Source organism: Mesocricetus auratus, unplaced genomic scaffold (assembly GCF_017639785.1).
Source record: "Mesocricetus auratus isolate SY011 unplaced genomic scaffold, BCM_Maur_2.0 Super-Scaffold_4256, whole genome shotgun sequence".
NCBI lineage: Eukaryota > Metazoa > Chordata > Mammalia > Rodentia > Cricetidae > Mesocricetus > Mesocricetus auratus.
Genome location: NW_024429182.1, coordinates 121,137,334 through 121,158,271, shown reverse-complemented (window position 1 = coordinate 121,158,271; position 20,938 = coordinate 121,137,334). Strand labels below are relative to the sequence as shown.

At 44.9% G+C, this 20,938-nt stretch overlaps 1 protein-coding gene across 9 annotated transcripts in view; it reads left to right on the top strand.

The window, feature by feature from the left end:
* Akap13 (A-kinase anchoring protein 13) overlaps positions 1 to 20,106 on the top strand; it is a 300,754-nt gene extending 280,648 nt beyond the window's left edge. For 8 of the 9 annotated variants that reach the window (XM_040730180.1, XM_040730175.1, XM_040730179.1 and 5 more), the window contains 11 exons: positions 1,085 to 1,161; positions 1,759 to 1,940; positions 2,068 to 2,150; positions 5,041 to 5,235; positions 8,679 to 8,840; positions 9,485 to 9,555; positions 10,014 to 10,058; positions 12,419 to 12,469; positions 13,265 to 13,714; positions 15,002 to 15,332; positions 16,397 to 20,106. In XM_040730180.1, the coding sequence (XP_040586114.1) occupies positions 1,085 to 1,161; positions 1,759 to 1,940; positions 2,068 to 2,150; positions 5,041 to 5,235; positions 8,679 to 8,840; positions 9,485 to 9,555; positions 10,014 to 10,058; positions 12,419 to 12,469; positions 13,265 to 13,714; positions 15,002 to 15,332; positions 16,397 to 16,446 (1,697 nt within the window). In that variant the 3' untranslated portion in view covers positions 16,447 to 20,106. The remainder of the gene's footprint in view (positions 1 to 1,084; positions 1,162 to 1,758; positions 1,941 to 2,067; positions 2,151 to 5,040; positions 5,236 to 8,678; positions 8,841 to 9,484; positions 9,556 to 10,013; positions 10,059 to 12,418; positions 12,470 to 13,264; positions 13,715 to 15,001; positions 15,333 to 16,396) is intronic. The other variant, XM_040730168.1, reaches the window with a different exon arrangement.
* Positions 20,107 to 20,938: the final 832 nt, after the last annotated feature.

Genomic DNA, 20,938 nt, shown 5'->3' with positions numbered 1-20,938 from the left:
TATCATACAGAGTAATGGCTTAGTGGGGTCCTTTCTGTGTGTGTATGAAGGCCTGAATTCAGATCTCCAGAACTGACACAAGAGCCAGATACAGTGATACACACTTTAACCTGGGTGAGAGGGCAGCAAATCAAGCATCCCCAAAGCTCACTGACTACTCAGTCTAGTCAAAAGTGGCAGACCCCATTAAAACATTTAAAAACAAGGTGAAGAGGGGCAGGAGAGGTGGCTCAGTGGTTAAGAGCACTGGCTGCTCTTCCAGAGGTCCTGAGTTCAATTCCCAGCAACCACATGGTGGCTCACAACCATCTATAATGAAAGTTGCTGCCCTTTTCTGACGTGCAGACATACCTGCAGATAGAACACTGTATACATAAATAAATAAATCTTGAAAGGTAAATGAAAAAAATAAGATAGGTAGAGTAATAGAGGAAAATACCCAAAGTCAACTCTGGAAGACACAAAATGTCACACACACTCAGGCACACACACTTGATAGATCTTTTCAGGACTGATCACTTAACCTTTTCTGAGGCAGAGCTTATGGCGATGCGCCTAAAATGCCTCTAGGGTAAAAAGAAATTATTTGCTTTGCCAGTAACTTTATATATATTTGAATCCTCTTTCTGTAATGTCCCTCAAAACATCCCAGGAAGGTGAAGCTAAAAGTGACACATTGATTTACAAGGTGGAAATTACTCATTTCTCCATGTGCCAACATCATAAAGGAATTCATATTACTGTCCATTTTGAATCTGGGATGTATATTTTTGTCCTTTTGTTTCTAAGTGAGAAATCTGGGGTTTCAATATATTTAATACTATTATTATACTTGTTGTCAAAAACAGTACCTGAAGATTTGTAAAATGCTAGATAGCATAGTTTACTAAAGTTAGTAAAATAAGTATAAACAATTTAAAGATAGAATAAAAGACCTCTAAAAATCCAGTGACCAGCTCTGAATCTTGCAGAATTACAAAACCGTTGCAGGAGGTGAGTGTGATCTCAGACACGGTTGCTATGCGTTGCTGAGCCGATTTTATAAACAGCTTCTCTCCTTCTCTTTCCGTCTTCTACTTTGCAGAGGTTCAAGCAGTTCTCCTCACTGACATTTTAGTCTTCCTTCAAGAAAAAGACCAGAAATACGTATTTGCATCCTTGGTAAGCTGAACTGTTACTCTGTTCTGTTTGAAATAAGTCATATTCATACCAGCTAGGCTGGGTATAAAGTCTAACCAGCTAGCATTAATCTGTTGCATAGCTGTGGCTTACCTGCCCGCTGAAAACCATCTGACTCTCAAAAGATTCCTTGGAACAATTTATTTCATACCCTTGTGGGTTTTTGTTGTTATTCCTTCCCACTGCAAAATTATTTTTATGTTCCTTCATAATGCCTCTGAATGCCCTAAACACTTGATGATTTGATCACAATAGAAATCCACTTCTGGAGTGTATCTCCCAGATTCAGCATGCAGAAAACATAGATAGGATTTTAATGGCCATGGTCTGTTAATCTCCAGTGTGGAAATCTCTTGTTCAAATCTGAGTAGAATGATGAAATGCTTATCTGAAAGCTGAGGGATTTTTGGTTCTTTGTTGTTTTGGGGGGGGGGGGTTGGAAAAGAGTGAAATTGACTTTATTTTGCTTTTTTAAGCCATATGCATTTAAAGCTGTCTGAGCTTACCTTAGGTTATAGCTGTCTTCGAGAGTGAATGTACTGCATGCATGTCTTATGTCTGCCTCTCTCCTCTGTCCAGGACCACAAGTCAACTGTGATCTCCTTAAAGAAGCTGATTGTAAGAGAAGTGGCACATGAAGAGAAAGGTCTGTTCCTCATCAGTATGGGGGTGAAAGATCCAGAGATGGTGGAGGTCCATGCCAGCTCCAGAGAGGAGCGGAACAGCTGGATTCATACCATTCAGGACACAATCAACTCCCTGTAAGTGAGACACCAGGGCCTGCCTAGTACCTCTGTGTGATATACACAGGGCAGTGACTACATAGCTGACAAGCTAGGCATTTTGTTTATTTGTTTGTTTCATCTTGCTTTATTTTGGTTATATTAGGAACAGAGATGAAGATGAAGGGATTCCTAGTGAGAATGAAGAAGAAAAGAAATTGTTGGATATGAAAGCTCGGGAGTTAAAAGGTAAAATGTTGGAAATGATCTGAGATCTTTATCATCTGCAGTTGCAGATGGCCTGTATTTTCATGAGCCCTGAGCTGTCTCAGTCAGCTTAACTACAAAAACAAGTAGTTTCCAAAAGAGAATAGCAATAAGAATAGTCTAATGGGTCTGGAAAAATAGTTCCACATTTAAGAGCACTGACTGCTCTTCCAGAGGATCAGGGTTCAATTCAGGAACTGTCTATAACTCCTGTTTCAGGAGATATGGTGCCCTCTTCTGGCCTCCGGGCACTGGGCGTGCATGTGATGCACACCACACACAGTCCCTATACAAATAAAAATAAACAATATAAATATTAAACAAATAAATAGCACTAGGAAATATGGATTCTCTGATCTTGGTGTTTGTTCTTATACAGTGATGGCTTTGTTTATACCTTGTCATAGAGAATTTGCCATATTTTCATAGTCATGTCTGTGGTTAAAATGAGAAAGATATTCTCCACTTAGTCTGTTCTACTCTTTGCCTTCTCTGTTGTTATATTCACAGATAAAGTGTGAGATGGCAGGGAAAGGGGGTTTACTGTGCTTGCAGCACTACTTAGTGAGTGCCCACTGCTTCGTGTAGTCTTCTCTGCCTCCCATTGCATAAATAACAAGAATCCCTCAAAGGCCAAACATCCCAGGCAAAGTGTGTGTATGCTTAAGGACTGAGCCAGAATTTCCTATCCCTATCTTGTTTAATTTTCTATTTGTTGTGAAATAAGATCTTGCTCTGTAATCCTGGCTGACCTTGAATTCTGGATCCTCCTGCCTCAGCTCTAGAGTGCTGGGACTACACTCCCTCTCATTAAACACTAGAGCCTGGGAGTCTTCTTGTCTTCACTAGATACTAGTTGAATTTTCTGAAAACTGCTTTGGGTAGCAATAAGGCCTGGAGTAAGTGAATACAGTACCTGTAGAGCTTAGTTAGTCCTGAAAACTACAAAGTGACACAATTCTGTTACACTGAAGGAGAGGAGAAAAAGATGGCAAAGTTTACACCTGCTTTATAGCAAACTTTTACGTGTGTGTGTGTGTGTTTATGTAAGTTTTATATATATACATATGTATAAAACTTATTAGCCTATGAGTAGGGTGAGAGGTATAAAATCTTCTTTAACATTTGTTGTGTAGTTGGCTAGATGTACTACTGATTAACAGGGTTGTTTGGACACTCACACTCAAAGGGTATGTACATAAATGGATGACAAGCCATAGATTTGTCTGGCGGACCATATAAAATATATGGGATCTGTTCATCCTACTGATAAGTCTCACAGAAGTTGTTGCATAAATTAAATCTAAAAAAATTATCTTGCTTCATAAGGATAGTTATATGAAAAAGAACTTGATTTGTCTGCCTAGTAGTGGCAGGTCTACAGGGTCAGGACTAAGTGACAGGAGCCAAAAGCTGGCATGTCTGTCAATCTGCAAATTTTGGCAGGTCTTTCGGTCTGCAAAGGAAACAAGGGAATACGTGTGTGTGTGTGTGTGTGTGTGTGTGTGTGTGTGTGTGTGTGTGTGTAATCATATGTATGTAATTATACTACATATATACTATATAAATATAAATTTTATTTTTATTTTATGTGCATTGGTGTTTTGCCTGAGTGTATGTCTGTGTGAGGGTATCCGATCCCCTGGAAAAGGACCTCTGGAAGAGCAGCCAGTGCTCTTAACCACTAAGCTATCTCTCCAGCCCTGGGAATGCTATACGTTGGTTGGTTGGTTGTTGGTTGGTTGGTTGGTTGGTTTTTCGAGACAGGATTTGTCTGTGTAGCTCTCAAGCCTGTCCTTGGAACTAGCTCTTATAGACCAGGCTGGATGGGAACTCACAGAGATCCACCTGCCTCTGCCTCCCAAATGCTGAAACTAAAGGTGTGTGCCACCACCACCCATCTGGAATGCTATACATTCAATATAATTTTTTTTTCAAGTTTTGGACCCTTTTAGGAGAATTGCTTGAGGAAGTCAAGGTGCCACTGGAAATGGACCGCTTGGGAGATCCTTAGGATAGGTTAGTGAGAGATAAGTGGCAAAGTGGACAGTTGAAGAAATGAAGTTATTCATCAAAATGCTACTTCCAGCCTCAGTCAGAGAAGCCTGTCGGCAAAGAGCAGGGGTGACTGCAGAGACATGTGGCTGTTGACGATGCTGAGAATAAGTTAGTGACAACTGAGTGCTCAGCCCTAAGCAAGACATTTCTACCACTCCTCTGGGGCTCTGGGAACGTGATGGAAGAAGTGGAAAGAATGCCAGAGCTTCAGGGGAGGGAGAAAGACTGTGAATGCTGTCTTCTGGGCATGGCACAGTGGCTTCCGTCAGGACTTCACAGCAGCTGTGGCTGCCTGCTGTGGGCCCATCAAGAGTCAACTGGGGATTGATGGGGCTCTACTCACTCCCTGCTGGTGAATTTGGGAGGAAGGGCAGTAAGGTCTTGAGTCTCATTGAGGATCTCATTCATCTCCAGTGAGTAGTTCCAAGCCGATGGTCATGCAAATGATCCTGGTTAAACTCACTCACAAAAGTAAAATGACAAAGTCACGAATGTAGGAAAACTACTTGAAATTGGATACTAAAGGTATGGAAGAAATTAGAGTAATGAATGCACTTTATACATTTTGTCAAAGAACAAATGTAAACAGACAAAAACTAGTCAGCTGAATGTAGTGATGGATAGAGCTGTATTCAAAATGCAGAAAGAGCGCAGCGCAGTTTGAGAGTGCAGGAGCTTGTGTTCAGGATGGGAACCATTTCCTGTCTTGGGCCTTTCCATAACCACCACTAGGTGGTGCTCAACTCTCAGTCATCTCGTGATCCCCCAGCTCCAGACAAGTCAAAGTCAGGTGGTTTTTCTGTTTGCCCTGCAGAACAACTTCAACAGAAGGACCAGCAGATCCTCCTCTTGCTGGAAGAGAAGGAAATGATTTTCCGGGACATGACCGAGTGCAGCACTCCTTTGCCTGAGGATTGCTCGCCAGCACACAGCCCGAGAGTCCTCTTCCGCTCCAACACAGAGGAAGCTCTCAAAGGAGGACCATTGATGAAAAGTGCAATAAGTGAAGGTAATTTACACACAGTATTAGCCCAGAGAGAGTTGCATACTTATGTTCTGTACCAGTGCCTGCTGTTACTGTAAAACAAAACACTAACATAAAGAATGTCCCAGTATTACTGTAGGTAAATTGTCAGGTGAACATCCCTAACAGTCACTACCCAAGCTAAGAAATCTAAGTGACAGACACCCTGAAAGCCTTTGCATGTCCCCGTCACACTTAACTTCCTCCTAACAGGAGCAGGTGCCCTAACCTGTATCAATAATCACTTAAGTATTTTCCCCTTTTTAATTTTTAAAGTTACATTAGTGTAATTACCATGTATGTGCATGTGTGTGTGGGCATATACATCCCATGATATGCATATGAAGGGAAGAGGACAACTTGGGGAGTCTGGGACTGCCATGAAGGTCCCAAAGATCAAACTCAAGATCGTTAGACATGGCTCCATGTTGAATGCCTTTACCTGCTGTCTTACTGTTGCTTACTGTTTGCTGTGATGAAACACCATGGCCAAAAGCAAGTTGGGGAGGAGAAGTTTACTTGGCTTACACTTCCATGTTGTAGTCCATTACTGAAGGAAATCAGAGCAGGAGCTCAGCAGACAAGGAGCTAATAATGCAGAGGCCGTGGAGGGGTGCTGCTGACAGGCTCGCTCACTGCCCAGTCTTAAGGAGGCATTTTCTCCCTGTCCCTGCTGTGCAGTTGGTCTTTGAATTAGCTAAGCTCTTTGAACCGCTAGTTGGACTTTTCCATATGGCACCCTGTCTCTGGGTCTGGCCTCAGAAGCTGAGTTTCTCACATTTAATGGGTTCATAAGATGTACTCATGTGGTGGTGAATGCTTTCATTGGGAAGCATCAGGCCCAAGTTAGTTCTTTTTCTGTGACATAGAAACAATTGAATAAAAGGATGAATCCTGGCGGGAAGGGGCCTCTTCCTTTATGGACCAGTTTTCAATAAACTGGTCCCTGTGAATCCTCAGGTTGGACTTGGAAGTGTTTTGCACACATTGTTATGAGGCTGCAGTCGTAGCTCAGAGATAGAGCTCTACATGTGTGATGGGACCTTGTGTTCAATACCCAGCATCAAAATGAGCTGGTTACCAACCCAGTTTTAGATTGCTGAGCAGTTCTCAACCTCATGTAACATCCAGTGTTCCCCACTTAACCCTAGTATTCCTGAGGTTTCTAAATCTGTGGCATAGCCACACTGCAGAGCTTGCTTGCTGATCCATTCATCCTTTGAGAGTCCTGGTCTCCTTTAGTGAAAAAGTATTTGAGGGTTATTATTAGTTAGGTACTGAGGATTTTCAGTCATTACTATGTCGTTCTTTTCAATGGGCAGAGCTAGAGATGGACTTCGATAAATTCCCTTGGGTGTAGCTAATCAAATTATGGATTACAGGTTGCCTTTTTATACAACCTAATCACTTACTCATGTCTGTGTCCTTTCCACATATGAGTATTCCTTCTCAAGGATACATTATGGAGTAGAATATCCTCTACTGGGTCAGTAGTTTAGGTAAAGGCACCTGTTGCAAAGCCTGATGATCTGAGTTTGATTCTTGAAGCCATATAATGAAAATAAAGAACCAACTCCTGAAAGTTATCCTCTGACCTCTGCACTCATGCCTCCCCTATCCCTCATGTATGGGCCACCACGCACACAGAATAAATGATATTTATAATTAAAATACACTAAAGAATATCCTATATTAGTGTCTTAATCTGCTTTAACACTGGTACGCATATAAGAATAACACTGCTATTCCTACAGTTTCTCACACAAGGCTGTCTCTATTCTCCATTCCTTTGTAAGCAATTGGCTGTGTCTACACATCTAGTCTGTAGCCACTCTCATGCACTCTGCTCCTAGCCTGACCTGTAATATGGGCTCTCTAAGCCCATGCTTAGATCGGTGTCCTCAGAGCCCATCAGCATTGCATTTCTGACATCTTTATCGATTTGTGCTCTTTCTACTTGAAAATATCTTCTGGACTTAAAACCTTTGCCTCACATTTTCTCATCTGAACTGTTTTCATGTCTAATCATTTTCCTTCATTCTTAGAGGGTAGTATCAATTTGATTTCTCCATGTAAGTCACATGTTCTTTGTCTAAGTGTCCACAGGATGTTTAACTCCAAATATTTTTACAGAGCATGTCATATGGTTGGCTGTTGTGGGGCTCACTGTCTGTTTAATAACATGGTTAAAAATATTTTCGATTTCAGAGAGATATCCTTGAATTGCAATCCTTTGTATTCCCTCTGTTCTCTGACTTCAGTTTTCTTCTTCCAGCCAGTTGCCATATCTTGCCTAGGGTCAAATATTTGTCGCTTTTAATACTCCTTTGCCTAAGCATCTTCTGTGGTCACATTGCTCTTAGATGTGAGTTCCGTTTTACTTTCTGTGATTGTTTTCCTGCCGTTCTGAGTCTCACTTGTTCTACTTTTCTAGTTTATCAAGCTAAGGCCTTGTGTTGGAGACCACACTGACCTCAAACTGCATCTTACAGCCTTGGTCTCCTGAGCCAACTCTGTTTTTTCTAATTTTGACTTAAGTTCTTTTGTGTTTCCACATCATTTCCTCAGTGCGTTTATCTCATTTGTTTAATGGAAACATCTTTCTGCTGTGCACTAATTATCCATAGGAAGTTATATTCTTGTTTTCTGCCTCTGTTCTTTATATGGGATTGACTTCTGTATTTTTTTACTTGTTCATTTTTTTTTCATTAAATTTTCGTTTTCAAATAATGTTTCTTGCTGAGTTTTGTGGCAGACACATTCAGGAAGCAGAGGCAGAACTCTGAGTTCAATGTCTGCCTGGTTCTTTCTCAAAAATAAAACAATACAAAACTCAAAAAACTAAACATAGAAAGCAAACTTTTTAAATTATATTTTTCTATTCTTATGGTTTATTAAAATTTTGATGCTGTTAAGAGATTTTGTTTCTGCCTCTGATTCCATCTGGACCTCCTCTCTCACTCGCCTCTTCCTCTCCCGTTCTTTGCTCTCGCTTCAGTGTCTTCCTCACAGGCCCCGCCCTAGGGAAGATCTCCAGTTAACAGTTAACGTTAGATTTGAAGATCCAGATGCTTAGGCTGTTCTGGCCCCTGGCGCCCACCTGCTCCTGACAGATTTAATTGCTGTTCTCAAACTGGCTAATTTTCCAGGGACCTTTCTGCTGTCCTGCCTCTAATTCTAGAAACCATACTCCTCCCAGTTGATTACTCTGCCTTCTGTTCCCTTTTTCAGGCCTATGGAAGGGTGAAATTTGTCTCTACATTTCCAATAGAGCCCAAGTAAAATTCGTGGTGACCCAAAGCCCTCTTAAGCATGAAAATTTACCTTATCCTTTGGGATTTTCTGATCCAATCTGTACATATCACATGTTTTTTTCCTCTTAATGAAAGATAGACATCCTCCTGAGTGTTTTGTTTGCTTTTTTCCAGTGGAAATTCTCCAGGGATTGGTGAGTGGAAGCCTTGGTGGCACACTTGGAACGTCTATCAGCAGCCCTGTTGAGCAGGAAATCATGGCTGGCCCCATTTCCTTGCCCCGGAGAGCAGAGACCTTTGGAGGATTTGACTGTCATCAGATGAATGCTTCCAAAGGTGATCCATTATTCCTTTGCAGCTCACAGTCACCTGGATTCTGGTAGCTCCGTCTCTTCTGTCCCTTCATCAATAAATGTCTTCATGAGAGTCTCAAGCACTCAAGAATTCCTGTGAGAATCATGTTCATTGGCGACAATAAGCTTTTTTTTTTTTACTGTTATTTAGCTGAGCTAATACAGCCAGAGGCCTTGAGCATCTCTAATGTGAAAAACTGATACCCAAACTGCTCCATAGTTCAAAACTTCCTGACACGTCACACTGCAAACTCCACACTTGAAAAGTTGCCCTGAGAACACAAGCATGCCCAAAATATTGTATACCATCATCTCCAGATGTGGGCAAAAGTGTCTGAGAGACATTCAATAATTCTGTGTCTGGACAAGAGTCCCTTCTTCCAAGCATCTTATTATTACATGTATCAGAAAATCTGAAGCTCAAACCCTTCTGGTCCCAAGCATCAAATGAGGGATGCTAAGCTGGGTTTTATTTTGCTCTGTTTGAGTTTCATGTTCTTGTTTCTCCATTAATGAAGCTGTGGCTAGTGGCCAAGTGCCAGAGTGACTTCGTGGCCTATTTTTATTTTGGGTATTAATACCCCTAAACTATCTATATTGTTTTCATCTGTGTTTTGTTTTGTTTAGGAGGTGAGAAAGAAGAGGGTGATGACGGCCAAGATCTTAGGAGAACAGAATCGGATAGTGGTCTGAAAAAGGTAGGATTTTCTAGAAAAACACTCATGTCTGTGAGCCTCTTGACACTTACCTGGACGTCATTACCCTTTTGAAGTGTCTTTCCGTGTTCTGGCTCAGGAATCAGGTTGCCACTTGTAATGAAATTTCATTTCTCAGGGAAACACATTTTGAGAGCAAACCACACAGTCAAGAGACCTGTATCGTTGCTTTGGGCCCCTGGCTTAGAGCCCTCTTTACAGACCCAGTTCTAGTGCCTTAAAAGCCTACGTGGTGCCCCACCACCACCACCATCCTGATCCTGCTCTACAAGGCTTCTTAGTAAAAACTAGTTCAACTTCTTCTCTTCACACCTTCCAGGGAGATGCTATGGTAGAAAGGAAGGAAAAACGAGAAATACAATATAACTTAGAAACACATTGAGTATAGTTTCTACATCAAGATTTTCATCTTTTAATGCAATTTTGTTGATATTTTATAGGGTGGAAATGCTAACCTGGTATTTATGCTTAAAAGAAACAGTGAGGTAAGGATTCCATGAACTATCTAGGATATTTATTGGGTTAAGAGTATTCTTGTTTTGCCATTACAAGTATCTTGTGGCTTTGATATTTTATAACTGAATAGTATAGCTATATATTTCCTTGTCTTGATATTTTGCCAGAGTGTTGTATACTATGAATGAAGACCTCTCTCTCTTCTCCCCCCTCCCTCACTGTCTCATTTTTTTTTGTTTTTTTTTTGTTTGTTTGTTTTGTTTTTTGAGACAGGGTTTCTCTGTGTAGCCCTGGCTGTCCTGGAACTCACTCTGTAGACCAGGTTGGCCTTGAACTCACATAGATCCTCTTGCTTATGCCCCGAGTGCTAAGATTAAAGGCCTGAGCCACCACAACTACATAGCTTTGTCTGTACAAGAGCTGGGGAGCACCTATTGGTGCCTTCATTCTGGGCCCTCCGTGTAGAATTTGTAGCAGCTTTTCCTGGAGTGTAAAGGATCCCAGTCGCCACAAGTCTAGAGTATGGGAGTTAAACTTGTGACAGATTCTCTTTAATAACATCTTATGTTTACTGAGTTTGCCTCTTTGAACCCTTCCATTCCTGCAAGGGAGCCTGATGTCCTCCCAATGGAGAATCAGACCCTGGGAATGGGCTACGTGTTGCTCCCTTCCCTCCCTGTCACTGAGCTCCACCCCCGAGGCCAGTTGCGATCAGTTTCAGGGTCACTGCTGTCTCCTAGACAAGTGCTCTTGCTGAGCCTTGCTTTTGTGCGTCCTGCACACTTGAACCTATGCCTTGGTGTTTCTCAAGGCTGTTTCTTGCATTTCATTCTTCCTTGTATTTATTATCTTAAGCCCCTTGGGAGTTTTGTTTTGAAATTTTAAACTACTTCCTCCTTCCCATCCTCTCTCAAAAAATCCAGAGGATGTTGTTTTATGTTTGTTGACAAAGGAGTTTGTTGAGGGACTCTCCCTGATACATCCAGGGCCTGGGCCCTGTAAGTTGATGCTCTCTGTATCTGTCTCTTGAGCTGTCAGCTGATTTCCATTTGGCAAGGCCCCCTGTACTTGAGTGAGAAAGTCTGGTGGGAAATAGTGTGCCTGGCTTTCACACTGCGACTGCACAGCTGCAGTCGACAGGAAAGGACTCCAGAAGTAAGCTTGGTTCAAGTATTACAAAGAGAGACGTGTAAAGACTAGTAATATAAATCATCTGAATTTAACCCTGACCCGTCACTGGAGAGTAATAACTGTTAAGTGTCGGCCCTTTTCTCATCCATCACATGATCATGTGTGACCTTCCGGAGGTCTCTCAGTGCATCAGAGGCATCTTCCCAAGACACGGGAGCACAATGCCTGCTGCTGAACACTCACATGCCAACTACTTCCATCGGGTCCTAGAGTTGGGTCTTTCTGGTGGCTAATCCCTGTTCTACTTTTTTTGCATATTACACTTAACTGCATGGCTCTTAGATTTTCCTCACTGTTTTACTGTGTGGAAGGAGCTAGAGTGTAGCTGGGTGTGTCCATCCTCATTTTACTTTCACCAGCATTGAACACTACCATCTTTAAGTTGACGTTGTGTTGGCTGGATATTTCAAACAGCATTTCTTGATTTGTGCATGTGTACAGATGTGCTCTGTGGATTGTACTTCTAGTCCCTGGATGCTTTTTAATGTTTTATGTAGTTAGCTAGTTTGTTCTTCTGTCCTGTTTCTGAATTAGAATATTCCTTTATTTCCTCTTGTATTTTCTTCTAATTCTTTTATGGGTGTTTTTTTTCATTTTTTCTTTTTTAATTTTATGTGTACATTACTCCCTTGTATGTCTGTGAATACATGCAGTGCCTGCAGAGGCCAGAAGAGGTCAGTGTGTCCCCAGAGACTGGAGTTACACAGTTGTGAGCTGCCATGTGGTATTCAGAATCAAACCCAGTGTTCCTACCCACTGAGCCATCTCTCTAGCCCTTCTACTTGTCATTTGAATGGGTTGTATTGTATTTTTGTTCAGTGTGTATGTGAACCAAGGTTTCTAACTTAACGTTTTCCAGAAATGAAGACAGTTCTCTTAGAGAAGTTAACTGAATGTTTTTCCTTTGTCCTTGATTATTCATAAACTTAATATGAATTTTCAGGACATTCTTTTTAACTTTGAGGTATGCACTAATTTTAAAAGCGGGAGTTTTGTGTAGGTCCTGTTAAAGAATGTTTACACACACATGCACAGGCAAATATCTTTCATCTTGGCTGCTTGCACTCAGTTACTCTCTTGGGTTCTTTCCATTTTAGAAGATGTCTTTAAATTGTAATGTTGTGTTCTGAAGATGCTGCAGCCATGTGATGTTTCTGAGAGTCAGGAAAACTGAAATGAGTGTTTATTCCTTTGCTAGCAGGTTGTCCAGAGCATCGTTCACCTCCACGAACTCCTCAGCATGCTGCAGGTACCTTATCTGTGTTCTTACTTATCTGCAGAACATAGCAGAGAGATTTTGTTGGCCTCAGTCTTTGGGATTTAAAAGTTACTTATTGGTAAACAAGCCAAAGAGTAGCTTCTGGTTAAGAAAATGAAGCCATTGTAGCATGTGGTCCTTCCAAGACTACTCTAGGAGCTGCCTGATAGTGTGGGACCTTCTCCAGAAGCTGTCTCACCTCAGGAAACCTTTCTTTATGTCTCTCTGGTGTTTGTAAGGGTGCCTCACTCATACTCTTGGGTAATTCCCACGGACCACCCTTTTCCTTTCTTTCTTGAAGAGTTTACCAGTCTCCTTCCTTCTCCCTCCTGCACAGCACACACACTCATCCCACCCCTAAGTACCACCAAGAATTCCAGAAAATGTGTGACCACAGCCAGTGCGATGGCTCAGCAGGTAAACACGCCTGCCTTGACGCCTGGAGTTCAGTCCTCATGACCTACATGGAGGAAGGGTAGAACTGACTCCCACGGGTTGTCCTCTGGCCTCCACATGCTCTCCTTGGCACATGCATGCACACACAAAATAGACTTAAGTTAGTTTTTAGCTTAAAGAGAAATAACCAGGCTTTACAACATTGAGTTCCCATATCTTTGACAAACAAAACTGCCCAAAGTTGCCCTGAGGCATATTGTTATAAGACCAAACTCTTAAAACACGAGAGGGACTTCATTCTGTCCCAGTATCCTAGCGGGGGGTAAGGATCCCTACAGGTGGTTTTTCTCCTGGGTCTGAGTTGCACGATTGTTCTCTATGCCATGACAGGGTGTTGTGCTGCAACAAGATAGCTACATTGAGGACCAGAAGCTGGTGCTGACGGAGAAGGTACTCACAAGGAGTGCATCCCGCCCCAGCTCTCTGATTGAGCAGGAGAAGCAACGGAGCCTGGAAAAGCAGCGCCAGGACCTGGCCAACCTGCAGAAGCAGCAGGCACAGCACCTGGAGGAAAAGCGCAGGCGTGAGCGTGAGTGGGAGTCCCGGGAGCAGGAGCTAAGAGAACGTGAGGCCAAGCTGGCCGAAAGGGAGGAGACAGTCCGCCGTAGACAGCAGGACTTGGAGAGGGACCGTGAAGAGCTCCAGCAGAAGAAGGGCACTTACCAGTGTGATCTGGAGAGACTACGGGCTGCCCAGAAACAGCTGGAAAGAGAACAGGAGCAACTGAAGCGGGACACAGAGCGTCTCACCCAGAGACAGATGGATCAGGACTTCTGCCAGGTACCTAAGAGCCTGTGCCGGGCCAGTAGACAGGGAGGAAGAGACATCCTACTGTGAAGACCAGGCGGTGACAGAGTGATGATAGGAGCCACAAGAAAGTGAGCAGAGTCGTGTTGATCGGCAGCTTTGCTTTACCCTGAACAAGGGAGGAAGTGGGTCTCACGGGAGGAGACGAACGAGGGTGGCAGAGATGCTGAAACTGTAGCACAGAGAAGTCAGTGGGTCCTTCAAGCTAGCAGGCACTTTTCTCAGCCACCAGCCTGGGCCAGAGCAGCCTCAGCATGTCTGAGAGAGTAGCGGTTAGCCCTTGTCCTACAGCACACGGTAGACCGGGCGTGTGTCCCCACAAATAGAAACACACCAAGGATAGAGGAGCCCGTAGGACCTACATGCCAGTGGTCAGGAGACAGTAGCAATTGGCTCTGCTAAAAGATAACCTGTTGAAAGAACCAGGGGACGTCAGTGACAGAGGGAAGAGCCCAGCAAGTGATGGAAGGAGAAGGACGTCATCTCCTGTGCACAGGTCATATCTGGGCAGGGATATTCAGACAGCCGCACTCAGCATAATGCCTGGCTTGGTTTGATGGTCTTTCATGCTCTTGTTTCTCAGTAGCTGCTGATTGTTCAGGAAGGCTTTCTGTCATTCAGCATGCTGAAGTGTAATGTTACTGTAGTGAGATAATCCGTGATTGCCCTGGAACACTGGCACTGCAGGCAGAGAGATAGTTTGGTAGTGCGCACATCTCCCCATCTTTCAAAGCTGATGTCATGTTGACACTTGACGGACCTTGAACCATGAAAGGAAACTGAAGTGATGTCTCCAGCATCCAGAAGAGTTTCTCAAATGCATAGCAGGAAGCAGCCAGTTGCTCTGTTGCATTCTCTAGCAGAAGGGTAGATCCACTCACACCCCAGTAAAATCAGCAGAAATCTGACTAGGGAGGGTTGGTTCCCAGGCTACAGAGAACACAGATGGGTTGATGCTCTTCTGTTAACACTCTAGCCTGACCAGGTCCATAATCTCTGCCTTGAAGTGATGTCTGCACTGAAGTGATGTGTGAATTAGTCTTTAGATAAGCAGCTAGACTGTTTCTTCAGGACATGGGAGTTCTTTTCTAAGTTGACTCATCAAAGATGAGAGTTGGACATGATGGTTTTAATATGCTCATAGATCGTACTTGGAAAGGAGCAGTTACATAAAGTCATGTTTACAGTTAGTTCTTTAGAGTGTGGCTACCAAGGTACAGATGGCTTCCAGTTTTAAACGCCTTCTTTGAACACATGCAGGTCTCGAATAAACATACCAGGCTGATGCGAGTCCCGTCCTTCTTGCCCAATCCGGATGAGTTCACCTTGCCATCTGCACCTTCCATAACCAAATCGGGATCATTGGACTCAGAACTTTCAGTGTCTCCTAAAAGGAACAGCATCTCTCGGACACACAAAGATAAGGGGCCTTTTCACGTACTGAGTTCAACGGGCCAGACAAAAGTACCAGAGGGGCAGAGCCAGGCCCCGCCCAGCACCTCCACTTCCACCCGCCTTTTTGGGTTAGCTAAGCCAAAGGAAAAGAAAGAGAAGAAAAAGAAGAGCAAAGGAAGCCGCTCCCAGCCTGGTGGTGAGTTGCCCACACTACATTATCTTCCTGTGGCCATAGCGTCTGCATCCCAGAGAGGGTAGCGATGGGCTGGAAAAAACATTTCAGATGTACAGATGCCAAGCCGCCCCTGCCCCCCAGGCCCACTTGCTAAGAACACTTGTTGCAAGGGCTGCAGATATGACCCAGTTGGTAAAATGCTTGCCGTTCAAACACGAGGAGCTGAATTCTATCCCCAGAGATGGGAAGCAGAGGCAAGAGAGTCCCTGGAACGCACCCACAAGCTAGCATAGTCACAGTGGTGAGCTCCAGATTCGGTGCGAGACACTGTCTCCAATAGTAATAATAATAAGCCTCTGGCACCCATGCACGTATAGACACATAAAAAGAAAGCCTGTGTGGGGCTGGAGAGGTCGCTCTGAGGTTGGGGTCACTGCCCTTGCAGAGAGCTCAGGTTCAGATCCCCACACCCACACAGCAGCTCACAACCACATGTAACTCCAATTTCAGGGGATCCACTATGGGCTAAATGTCTTCATGAACCTGTTGTGCATGCATACATACAGGAAAACATGGATAATCTTTTTCAGAAAGAATGCTTGTGCAATAAGTATCCAAGACCTTGTGTTCTGGGCCTCCTGCATATATGAAGTGCGGGTTTCATTTCTCAAGTGTCCTCCAATTGAGGAACTCACTCACCTAATTGAAGTCATCCAAGCCCTCACTATCATGCTAGGCTTGCACTAGTGACCAATACAGTAGCAAGGTTGGGTATTGACCCTAGTCTAGATGTATAAGGCAGGTCATGTACTCGTTTCCCTGGGAGAAGTTAGGACCTGGAGCTGAGAAGTTCTCTGGCAGTGCTCACAGAGCCTCCCTGTAATATTCCACATTTCCCTTAACCCTTTGCTATCTAGGCCTGTTTACAAACATGAACAGCAGTGCTGGGTGAAAGTTAATCACTTTGCAAACTCTAATCGGTTATGTGTCAAGAACTCCAGGCAGCTGTCACAATACAGCAACTTGACAGGACAGGAGGTGACATCAAAAGGGTCATGTTTTCACTCTTGGTTTCATGGTTGCAGATGGTCCTGCTTCGGAAGTATCAGCAGAGGGTGAAGAGATCTTCTGTTGACCCATCTCCTCTGCCGGGCCAGCCAGCTTCCAGCCCTGACCTGACGGTGTGCCCCTGCGGCACTCTGCCCCTTGTGCACAAGTCTCCTACACTGGACGCCCACTGCCCCTCAGCGTCCAGTTGTCCTGAGCTATCCCAGGTCCTGGACAAAAAAGAGCAACACCTGCTTGTCAGGGTAGAGGGCACTTGAGCCGTGATCCGTGACTGCCCAGGACTTGGGTGGGCCTGGCCTTACTCAGGGTATTACACTGAAAGTAGTGACCCCAGAAGTAGGTACTAGCTTGAGACACGTCAGGATTCCCTAAAGGCTCAAAGAGGTTTTCCAAATGAGGTCTGAAAGCCTGCAACCAGAATCAAAGAGCAGATAGTGTAGACTTCAGCTGTGCACACAGCCTTCCTTACACAGCAGGATAACTTAGGCCAAGAGCAAGCACCTAGTTGGCCAGTGGTATGCGGGTATACAGTATTTCACCCTGTGGTCTCTGAGATTGGGTCCCTGTACACACACCACCCTCTTCGTATGTCTTCCTCATTTTACTGTAGGAAGAACAACAAAGTGTTTGTGAAGCCAGTACCAGGCCTGATGTGTACGGAAAGCACATAGTCTGCACGACCTGGATGTCCATATGCTAGGCTGCACTATCTGTCTCACTTCATATATAATCAGAAAGCAACATACTGCTGTCCTAGATGCCCGTCTAAATGCTGGGCAGAGGAAGTAGACAGGACTCTCCACCACTGTCCCCAGTTGTTACTGGACTCCCTATGGGAAAGCAGGCACCCTGCGGGTGCTCCCAGCCACCTGCCCTGGCCTAGACTGTCCCCTGAGGCTTCTCCATGCCCTGCTCTAGGATTACTGGTTCAGGTGTAGCCATTAAGTCTGGCTGGTGGTTTCGCCAATACAGACAGGGAAGCTGGCCCTGAAGCGTGGCCGGGTGCACTCTCTTCAGTCACAAGGCCTCCTCACATACGGTTTTCAGATGCAGTCTGCTTGTTGTGCTCTTACCCTTGAAGCTGTCAAGTGCCGCCTGTCTCTCTCCTCGCCATCCATCTCCATGTGTTGATCTGTGCGTGCTTGAGGCTTTCACCAGCTCGTGCGTGCAGGACAGTTCATTGGTAATGTACCCTCCACGGCTCACGTACCTGTCCCGCAGGGTGCTCCCTGTGAGGGACATGCTGAGGTCTGTGCTTCACACGTGGCCTTCAGTTCCTGGTTTTGCCCTCAGAAGTGCGGCCTTCAAGTATAGTTGTGCAAAAACAAATGTGTAACTTGGTGCTTGTTGGTGACCTGCAAGCTGGACTTGCAGATAAGGATATTTATCTTTCAGTTTACTTGAAAGAATTCTGATTTCAATTTTTTAGCCTAAATTTTGTTTTATTTATTTTGTGTTTGTGTTTTGTTTTATTTTATTTTATTCTGAAAGTGAGCCAGTACTGGCCAAACAGTTTGAACCATCTTTTCAGTACAGAGGATGAAGTGTGTGTCCAAGTGCATGAAGGTCCAGAGGAAACCCGAGGGTTGTGATAGGAGCTGTACCCTTCCCTCCCCTGCGTAGTTTTTCAGAAGGAAAACATCTCTTTGGAGTTGTTAAAAAGTTGCCTGTCGGCTACCTTGCCTCTTTTTGATAAAGTCAGATTTTTTTTCCTACTAAAACTATGATGTGCTTCTCTCAAGACGTTAGCTGCTTCCTTCTCCAAGTCCAGACAGCTGTCACAGCAGAGCCTGCCATGCCACAGGGTTTGGCTGGCAGTCCTCATCCCTGCCTCTGAATGGCCCATCAGGGAGGTTGTACCCATCAACAGCAGAGTCTGTCTACTAGGAGGAAAAGGGCCTCACCACGCAGTGGGCCACTGTACACCACTGCCCTCAAGTGTCCTCTAGCCAACCAGGGTGTTTTGCTTGCTTTGGTTGTTTTAAAACCAGTTTCACTTCTACCCACACTCCCCCCCCCCAAAAAAATGGTCAGTGACAGTTGGAAGAAGTTCAGGTCAAAAGAAAGCCATCCTGAGTTCCCCTAAGCTGCCCAACTTTCTCCAGGAAGAGAGTCATTTGCCAAGAACTGTTTCACCTGCCCGCACCATCTGGCCCCTTCAGAAGTCTGTCGCACTTTGGGAACTGCCGCTTGTGCTCTTGCTTAGGACCCTGACAATTGCCATAGCTGAGTCCACAGCCTTATGTGGGATTCTCAAAGAGAGGGTCCTTTCTAGGAACCAGGATTGTGTCCTGTCCTATTGCCCATACTAGGAAATAATGTTTCTACATCAAGCTGCTTTGGGGGACGGATGTAAATTGGCCCCAGCATTGTGGAGTCTAGTGAACTTGCTAGAAGAGTGTGTCTTCTCTCAAAACTTAAAATCATCTCAGTAGTTGTCGTCCCATCTGGGTGACATGTGCACTTTAAATGACCTCTCATCAGCTGGCTTCATTTTTGAGACAATCAAACTTGCTGACCGTTTTCTTAGAAGATGGAGAGGGTTGAGATGCAAGCATGCCAGCATGCCCCCACCCCATGAGAGTCACCTGCAGGGACGCCCTCACCAAGATTGCTTTTTCGAAAGGTACGAACTGCATCTTCTGAGGGCTACACCACTAAGGCTGCCTTTGCTGGTCCCCCACAATGGTTTCCTTCCCTGCCTCGTATGAGCAGGAAGCACAAGTGTCGATCCCTTTGGGGTGATGTCACTGTACACTGACTTAGAAAGGACAGAACCTTGGTCCATAGGCCAGCGCTTGCCCAGAGTCGCTCTCTCTCCATACAGGTCTTTAATGCGTCCTGCCCCTGAGGCTCTCTTGCCAAGCCTTTTGGTATCTCATGGGACTTGAGCCCTGGAGAGGGGGCTCCCATGCCTATCCAGCTGAGCGTGGGTGCCTTTGGGTGGGGCAGTGACCCAGGCCATCCCTGCAGAGACCAAGGGCACAATGTGGCTCCTTGTTTTCTCTCCTGTAGCATAACATTCCTAGTTAACCAGAGCTTTGGAGTCAGTTGCCTGCTGGCCAGGTTTAGAAAAGCAAAGTATTCTAATGCTGCCATTAAAGGCCCGGGTGGCAGCAGAGGCCTTTTCCTGCACTCGTACGATTTAATTTGTCAAAAGATTGACAGACAGGTCCTGAGTTACTTCTCCATCTCACTAGGGTGTAAGGTGGGTGGCCCCCACTGCTTCAGGTGTGCCCTGCTTTGAAACCAGGCAGGTGCCACTGCCACAGACCCCAGAGGGCCTCTGCAGGAAGCACAGAACCTATCTATGCCTTAGACCCTGTAGCATCAGCTTCCCTGCCTTGGTTGCCTCCCGCTGGGATGGACCTACCCAGCTGGTTTGTCTCAGGTTTCCTCCTGAGGCCTGGGCTCCACTGAACGTGGGCAGGATACACCTATACCTCTGTTCTTGTTAAGTCGTCTCCAAGTGCTGTATGAACATTTCTGTACTAAGCCCTATTAAATAAAAAGTTGGGTTAAACCCAAGCACTGTATAGTAATTTGTAATTATGTATAAAAGTGAAACAGTTTTGAACTGTAAAGATTTTCAATGTGTTTTCTGGAAATTTGCCACAACGTACTGGCTTTGTATTTTATTTATCATCCTTTGTAGTTACTGGCTTCAGACTCTTGTAAAGTCCCCCTCAGACCTTTCAAAAATAATAAATTTCCTTTGAAATCTTCATCTCTGCCGCGTCGTATTGTGGTAAAGCAGTAATCACCTCCCTATGCTGACTGGAGCCGTCTTCCCAGTAGAATGGGTTCTGTGCTGGTGGAATCCAGCAGGGTGCAATCGAGCAAAGCCTGGAGCTCGTCCCAGACACCCCTGCCCTCCCCCACTCCACACTCACACCCCCACCCCCACCCCGTCACTGACCCATCCTCCCTAAGTCAAAGTCCACACCACACTTCAATGAAATTAGCATAGTAAAGTTTGAGCTGCTGTGCCGTTTACATGCTCCATCTCTGCTGATTCTGCCAGATGTCCCCTCTCATTCCCAACAACCAAAACAACCTGCCAGGCTCTCCAAGGTCCCACTCTGCCCATGAACTTGGAAGTGCATACATTTTTTTTAGCAGAGTCATTTGTAAGCTTAGCAATAGCTGCCCCCCACACACACACCCTCAAGTCACTAGCATACTGACCCCTTTCTGCCCTTAGCTGTCTTTGTGCTCCAGCCCCTCCCCCACTGAGCAGCAAGCTTGGCTCATCTGCCCCACCCCAGTCGGTCAGGACATGCTTAGCCTGCAGAACAGCGGTTCCCATGGAGCCCCTCACCTCCACTGTAGCTGGTTCTGTGCTTGAGACAGACTCTTGTCTGGGAATCAAGGTTGGGGGTGGGGGGTTGGGAGGAGGTATAACATGAGACAGAAAAACAGTCACAAAGTACAGGGACCCAAGATTCCTGGGTGGTCATTCTGTGTGCTGACCCCTCAAGGAAGCCGTTGTGCAGAGGACCTCCACCACAGCACAAACCTGCTGGGGAAAATGACCATCGATGCCAGAAGGTTCCCCA